Source organism: Phalaenopsis equestris, unplaced genomic scaffold, assembly GCF_001263595.1.
Source record: "Phalaenopsis equestris unplaced genomic scaffold, ASM126359v1 Scaffold000359, whole genome shotgun sequence".
NCBI classification, from domain to species: domain Eukaryota; kingdom Viridiplantae; phylum Streptophyta; class Magnoliopsida; order Asparagales; family Orchidaceae; genus Phalaenopsis; species Phalaenopsis equestris.
Genome location: NW_018164801.1, coordinates 1,120 through 8,919, shown reverse-complemented (window position 1 = coordinate 8,919; position 7,800 = coordinate 1,120). Strand labels below are relative to the sequence as shown.

Sequence of the window (7,800 nt, the reverse complement as noted above, 5' to 3'; positions counted from 1 at the left end):
ACAATCAAGTCTTATCTTCTTTTTTTTTTTTTTTGGATGCCTTCTAATTGCCTGTATGTTTAAAAATGAAAACACGATGCTAACTACTAGTTGCTCACTTTATTGCATGATATATTGAAAAGCTTATATTACATAAAATCATTAAGTGCCCCTCTAATTGATACTCTAGCAGATCTTAAACGATCATTGATTTTATATGAGGATTATAATCGCATAATTCAACAAAGTTGAAAATATAAATTTTAGAACAAAAAATAATAATTTTACCATCAAGAGTTAGTTCACAATCTCTACAATCCAGATAACAAAGGATGTTTGTCTCCAATATCCATGGCATTTTATGACAAAAGATAAGAGGGGCATTTACATACATACCACCAATCCTTATGTATTTACAGAACACCTAAAGTTTATATTTTACATTTATACCACCAAATCATTCTTATCACAAAAAAATAAAAATAAAAATAAATAAATAATTAAAAAAAACATAATTTTAACTTTTATAAAGTGAGAGATGCCTTTTCATGCTTAGGGAATGTGGTAGGTATGTAAAAATTGAAATTTAGTTGTTAACGTGTAAATACATAAGAATTGTTTGGTATGCATCTAAATCTTTAAAGATAAAAACAAAAGACATGTTTTTCCCTTACCGTCAAATAAAATGGCACAGCAGGAAGAACCCACTCAACTCACAGCCTCTGCTTTATCATCTTCTTCCTCCTTGCATGCAACAAGCCTCCCTTCTGAAAGTTCACATAACTGGATCCCTAACCCCAGTTGCCTGCGCAGCTTTTTCACCACAAACACCTCTGGCTCTTCACACATTGTAACAACAGTACCTTTCCTGCCAAGTCTTCCAGTTCGACCTGCTCGGTGAGCGTAGTGAACCGAATCCGTAGGAAGATCCAAGTTCACTATTAGATCACAGTCTGGCACATCCAATCCCCTAGCTGAAAGCTCATTTGTGGCCAATACTCGAATATTACCATCCTTAAAATTTTTTAGGGTGGTTGTTCTTAAGAGTTTGCTGAGGTTTCCATGTAATTCAGCTGCCTTTATTCCCCTTGCTTCCAGTTTAAAAACAAGGTCCTTCAATGGCTTTGTGTGGTTCATGAAGACAATGACCATCTTTGCATCCAAAGCATGAATGCATCTTCTTAAAGTGTCAATTTTGTGCTGTGCCTTGCTAACACAGTAATAATGATTCAAACCAGGAGGCAAGCTTCCAATGGCAGCTTGAGTTACTGAGTTTTTAGTGGCCGAAGCGGAAGCTATTGAGCTAACTCCAGAAGCAGAGATGGAATCCAAAGAAACAACACATTTGGCTCTAACCAATAAAGGATTTGTTCCCCAGCTTCTTGCCGCTCGTACAATAGAGAACGGAACCGTTGCCGATACCATTATGGTTTGCCGCTCCGACCACTTCGCCAGTGGACCGAGAACAATAGTCGAAGCTGCACCAGGCTTTCTTCCAACATGTTCGAGTATTCTATGCATGTCTTCTCGATAGTTGAAAGACAAGAGCTCGTCAACTTCGTCGAGAACCAAAAAACGGCAACCATGAGTGTGAAGCTTTCCGGCTGCTGATATCTCTGCGATGCGACCAGGGGTTCCAACGACAATAAGCGGTTTATTCTTCTTCAGAGCTTCTTCCTGCCTTGAACGGTTTGCACCACCAACAAGCTGCTGAACAAACCTTTTAAGCGGGGGACCAAGTAATCTCTCCACCTCTCTAACTATCTGCATGCCCAACTCTCTTGAAGGAGCAATAATGACTGCTTCTATGCCATGCTTTGGGTTAAATTCAACTTCTTCCTCATCATTAGGTTCTTTTAAAGGACCAACCAAGGAAAGAATGGGGAGAAGGTAAGCGAGAGTCTTTCCAGAACCGGTATAAGATTGAATGACAACATCATGTTTTTTTATAATCGTAGGAATAGCAGCACACTGGACTTCAGTAGGTACATTCAAACCTTCTTTCTCTAGTTGTTTAATGAGCAGAGAAGAAATACCAAGCTCAAAGAATGACTTCGCAGCGAATGGTGCTTGTATTTCAACAGAACTTTTCATAGTTCTTTTTATTTTGTCTGACGAAACTCTCAATGCTATGTTTGATTTTCTAGGTGAAAAAGTTTTCTCTTTCTTTGGAGTCTCAACTTCACAGTTAAGGGCAAAGCTTGAGAGAGAAAGTAGCTCATTGTTACGATCATCTCGTTCCTTCAACAAAGAATTATGATGTAGTTTAACTCTGTTATGTATAGATAATCTACCAAAGGAAGGGCATTTTCCATGAAAGCTACACAAACTTGTAGATGAAAATGCAAGCAACCTTCTATGTGTATGTCCAATTACTGCTTCCATTGAGAACTTAGCATCCAATGAATCACTGGAACCCTTTCTAAGAACCAACATATTTCACAATTTTAGTGAAATTCTAAGAAAAAAACAAAAGCTAAATAATGCATGCAAAAGAATTTACATTCTTGAATGAAAAATCATTAGGAAGTATTAAGACAAATAAAAACTAGTATTCCTCCATTCAAAGGTTGCATTGCATCAAAAAACAGGCTCCTCACATGAAAAATAGTGCGACCGCATAAGGTTCGCGGTGAGCTCAGTATGTTCCAATTCCTGTTAGTTGTTTGCCTGAAATCTTCTTGGTAGAATCAATCCAGTTATGAGTTCCAGGAAAAAGATGAAGTTGAGGAATTTCATTTACAAAGTTTAACAAAGTTAAAAAACTATTTTGCATCCAAGACAAGTCTATTCTTATTCTAGAGTCAGCTAAATACCAAACACACAAGTATTTCTTCTTTACTTGAAAAACATAAAGAGCTCTACAAACTCATAACTTAAAGAGCTCTATTAACTCCAGATCATTTTCAGGACACAAATCTAAGTTGTCTGCGTGATTAAATGAAAAGAAATAAAAAAGTATATAAATAAACAATAAAATTAGTTGATTACCTCTTCCCGCCTGTTGAAGCCCACTCGAATGCGTAGTAACTGCTCCCACTTCTACTGGGTTACAAGCAAACGAAACAAGGGTAATGTCATTCATTCGCTCGTTCCCCGCTCACTTCAAAAGAACCGTTCGAAGCCACCAAAATCCCTCTCCATTTCGTCGTCCTACTGTTCGAAATCCCCACACACAACAAAAAGGTAAAGCTCTTACTTGTATTTCTTCGTCGTTTTTTCTTCTCTGTGCGCACATTTCGTCTCCCTGCCTCACTCACGACGAAACAACCGAAGCCTACACCGAAGACCTTTGCTCTGTCGCAATCTCCGCTGTTGTACTTCACCACGCACAGGAAATACGCTCGAACCTTCTGTCTCTTCCCCGACCCCGTCTCACGCACGATTCCCTCACCTCACTGTAGCAAACGCATTGTCAAAGGCCTCGCCATATTTTCGAAGCCCTGTCAGCCCTCGCCGGTAGCCACGCAATTTCTCACCGAGACCCAACCTCTTGCCTCCTGAGCCACGCGCGACTTTCCTTCTACGCTAGCCTTGCGCTGATTTGTGCTCCTCCTTGCCGCGCCTCCCAAGCAGGCGATTCACGCGATCCTCTGCCCTAGCCCTCACGATTCCGAAAGCTTGCCCTTGCCACACCTCCGTCCAAAGTTCCTCGATTCTCACCCGGATTTCCAATTTTAACAATAGCCCGGACACTCAATTTAGGAGAAATTATTGCTTAGGATTATTTCCGTTTTTAAAAAAAAAAAATTAGATGGGGCCACCAAAATTACGGCCGGGATGGGACCCCGCACGTAAGCTGCGTGCGGTGTCCGATCCGTATGGAATAATTTTTCTCAATTTAGGGCCCGTTTGGGGGCAACTAGTTCGGGCGACATTTTCAAAATCATTTTCAAAATACCGTTATCATTTGATTTGCACGTTTCACCAACTTATCTGAAATGACGTTTAAATTTTTACACTAAACGCAGACCGCGGACCGAAGAAGCAACTTATCCTGAAACGCCTAAGCTGCCCCAAACACACCCTTAGAGGAAAAATATTTGTGTACATAAAATGTACGCAACGCTGCGTACGTCTAGGGGTTATTCAGGGGTTATATCGGGGTTATACCCCTCTGTAACCCCCCTTGTAACCTCTTTGTAAACTACTTGTAACATAAAAATGAGTTCCGCGCTTCTGTAATTTCACGGGTACAAATAAGTTACACGGAGGTTACAGGGGGTATAACCCGGATATAACCCCCCTATACCCCCTGAATAACCCCTAACGCACGCAGCGTTGCGTACGTCTTATGTACATAAATATTTTCCCTCTAAGGGTGCGTTTGAGGCAGCTTAGGCGTTTCAGGATCAACTGCTTTTTCGGCACAAAACCTGCGTTTAGTGTAAAAACCTAAACGCAGTTTCAGATAAGCTGGCGAAACGTGCGAAACAAATGGTACGACGACGTTTTGAAAACTCTTTTTAAAATACCGCCCGAACTTATAAGCTGTCCCTAAACGGGCCCTAAATTGAGTGATCCAAGCTATAATTAAAATTGGAAATCCGCAGAGTTCGGGTCAGAATCGAGAAACTTTGGACGGAGGTGTGGCAAGGGCAAGCTTTCGGAATCGTAAGGGCTAGGGCAGAGGATCCTGTACCCCCTGAAGGTGTGGCAAGGGCAAGCTTTCTGCAAGTATATTGAAGACCCATCGCACTTTGAGATCGCAGGCTATAATTAAAATTGGAAATCCGCAGAGTTCGGGTCAGAATCGAGAAACTTTGGACGGAGGTGTGGTTGAAAACCCATCGCACTTTTGAGATCGCAAATTAAATATTTTTTTTGTTCCCTGATTGTAGTGTCTTGTGATACTGACTAACGATTTTTTGAGATAATTGAGAATGTTAACACTCTCCCTTGCCCCCCTAACAAGGGTTGATGCTGAAATTTTGAGTGATTTGAACCTATAATTAATTCAAAATCATTAAATTTTTGAACTTGCAAATATTATTAAATATTGAATTATTTGGACTTTGAAATGATAAAATAAGGGAGATAAAGAAAACATGAATTGTGAATTAAAAGCTAACATAATCTACAACATTATTATTCAAGTCATTTCAAGACAATAAATTTATTTATAGTAGACATATAGATGCTTGTGAATAATTTGATAACCCACCAATTAATGGGATTAGACTTTTTTTTTTTCCTTTAAATTCAATCATAATTGAAGAAGATCAAATAAAAATATATGTTCTAATATAAAAGAATCTTTATGTGATTTATTTGAAAACATAAATTGGGGGCAAGCTTGATTGGATGAAGCTTAGGGGGGCTGGCAATTGAATTAAATATGAAATATCAAAATTTGGGAGCTTATGAGCTTGCTTAAATGTTAAATATCATAAATTAAGGTTAGATTTAAGACACAAATGTTATTTTTAAATGCTGAAAAAAAATTAATATTTGTGTCTTAAATCTAACCTTAATTTAAGACACAAATGTTATTTTTAAATGCTGAAAAAAAATTAATATTTGTGTCTTAAATCTAACCTTAATTTAAGACACAAATGTTATTTTTAAATGCTGAAAAAAAATTAATATTTTAAAATCCAACAATTGGATTCGCAACGTGTCTACTAGCAAACAAAGAAAGACCCTTTTAAAGCCTAATATGGAATTTTGTTTAATTCAAAAAACTCTAATATTGCAAGCATGTAAAGTTTTGAATGATCTCATATACCAATCTTGGGCATTGCTTCTAAGTTAAATGTCATATTTTGAAATTTGTATTTCTAAAACTTATATGAATAATAGGCCGAATACTCTAGAGCTACAACTGCTTCAACACACTTAAGCAAATAAATCAATTATGCAAAACTTTAATATTTTGCATAGTTTAAATGATCGTGTAAATCCTTAAAGTTACCAAAATCTTCTAAGTTATTCAAATATATAAAGTTAAAATTATACATGTTTTCCAACCAATACATGGAATGCTCAAATACTAAGTTCGAAAATGTCGAGTGGGCAATTCAGACAGCCTTGTCCATAAGATATGGTCGTTAGCACATTTAACTAGTTTGATCCTCCTCCTTGCAAAGACTAGAGTTGGCGAGTCTAGTAATTTTGAAATAAATGTTAAATTCTTAAAATAGGAATTAAGAAGTCCAAATCACCTAGCCCGATCCTCCTGCCTCTAATATAAGGATAAGAGTCAACAAGACTTATACTTTGAAAATTTTAAACTAACACAACTAAATGTCCCATTTTTTAAATATAAACCTTTAAAATGTTCAAAATACTGATGATGGTCGTGTTGATCTAGGGTTTCAACCGGAGACATCTTTTAAATCAGAATTTTCGAAATAATCAACTAAATTTCAAGCTAAATTTCAATCACTTAAAAGCTAAAAGTGAAATTTATTCGTCCTCCGCAACAGTTTGTCGAGAGTGACAAAGTTTTGATTGACTTCAACTCACAAAGAGCAAATGTCATATCAAATGCACATATATAGTCACAATCAAAACAATTGCATGTCCGTAAAGATGTGACCCGAGTTCTCTGTCCATGTGGTTTTGTTGTCAAAGGATACCATAAAATAATAGTTACGACTAGAACCTTCTGACAGGGTGGTTGCTGCCAAATGACACATTAAATTACAGTTAGAACTACAACCTCTGCAACCCGTATGTTCTCTAACGGCTTGCAACCATTTGAGTTGTGAATCATAAGAGTGTAATTAATTGGTATAAAGACTTCTATTAGCTAAGGTCAACTTAAATTTGACCCTTAAACAAATGTCCACCCCAGATCTACAAGGATTTCTTGGACGTCGCAACCCTTAACTGCTGATAATAATCCTTCTGTCAGATTGGGTCGACTAACTCCTTTGACTAAGTAGATTAGAAATCACGATGACCCGGGATGATGAAATCATGTGAACTTGTTCGGGTTTCATCTTCATTCTCTCACTGTTCGCTTAAATAGTTGGAAATAAATCTATTCCCTTCAAACAAATTTAGCAAGTTATCTATTTTTTATTTCTAACCTTTGTCAAAAGAAGGTAGATACTTGAATGGCTCAAAAAACACCACTTTTGAAAATAAATTATATGCTTTTATGCTTTAATTTTTAAGAATAACAATAGAACTGCATGCTAGAAATCACCTTTAAAGAATAGTTCGTTTAGTATAGACCTCTTTTTCAATTTCTTTCAATAGACATTCCTTAATTTTTTTGTTTCTAATAAGCAGGAATGCTTGTTTTAATTGTTGGTTTTTTAATGCACTAATTTGAAATTTGGAAGGAGTGATCAGACATACATATAAGAATTGTTGTTTTATGGTTGTTTTAAAATGGTTAGCCTATAAGAAATTTGCATCATGTTTATAATTTTTTTGTTGACTTAAAATATTTACTTGGTACTTATATTTTAAGTTCATTATGTGCCAACATGTCTAAGGCGAATGAAGGGAGTCTGCCTGCTATGTGGGATAAAGAAGTAACAAATATTTTTTGTGATCTATGTATTAAATAAATAGAACTGGGAAATAGGCCAGACAAACGTCATGATGGGCTAAGAAGGGAGTGCACATGACAGTCAGATTTTCTCTTATGCAACAAGGAATAGATCACAGTGTTTTCCTTACCCGCATTCAGGTATGATTTGATTTGTAAACGTACTAGTTATATTATTATTTGTCATTAACAGTGTATTCCATAACAGGAAAATACTATTTGGTTGATGTTGAATATCCTATGCAGAGAGGCTACCTGAAGTCATATCCAGACACTAGATACCATATTCCTGATTTTGAGCGAGGTAAGAAAAA

General features: G+C 36.8%; 1 protein-coding gene across 1 annotated transcript; it reads right to left on the bottom strand.

Moving 5' to 3' along the window:
* Positions 1-493: 493 nt before the first annotated feature.
* On the bottom strand, positions 494-3,226 carry LOC110026254 (DEAD-box ATP-dependent RNA helicase 47B-like). Its single transcript, XM_020727127.1, has 2 exons — positions 3,179-3,226; positions 494-2,401 (listed from the first exon to the last, which is right to left on the bottom strand). Exon 2 carries the CDS (start codon positions 2,362-2,364, stop codon positions 688-690), a length of 1,677 nt encoding a protein of 558 aa, XP_020582786.1. The 5' UTR covers positions 2,365-2,401; positions 3,179-3,226; the 3' UTR covers positions 494-687.
* Positions 3,227-7,800: the final 4,574 nt, after the last annotated feature.

Bases quoted from the DNA above. Each gene is read 5' to 3' on its own strand.
- LOC110026254 (XM_020727127.1), bottom strand. From the start codon at position 2,364: ATGGAAGCAGTAATTGGACATACACATAGAAGGTTGCTTGCATTTTCA.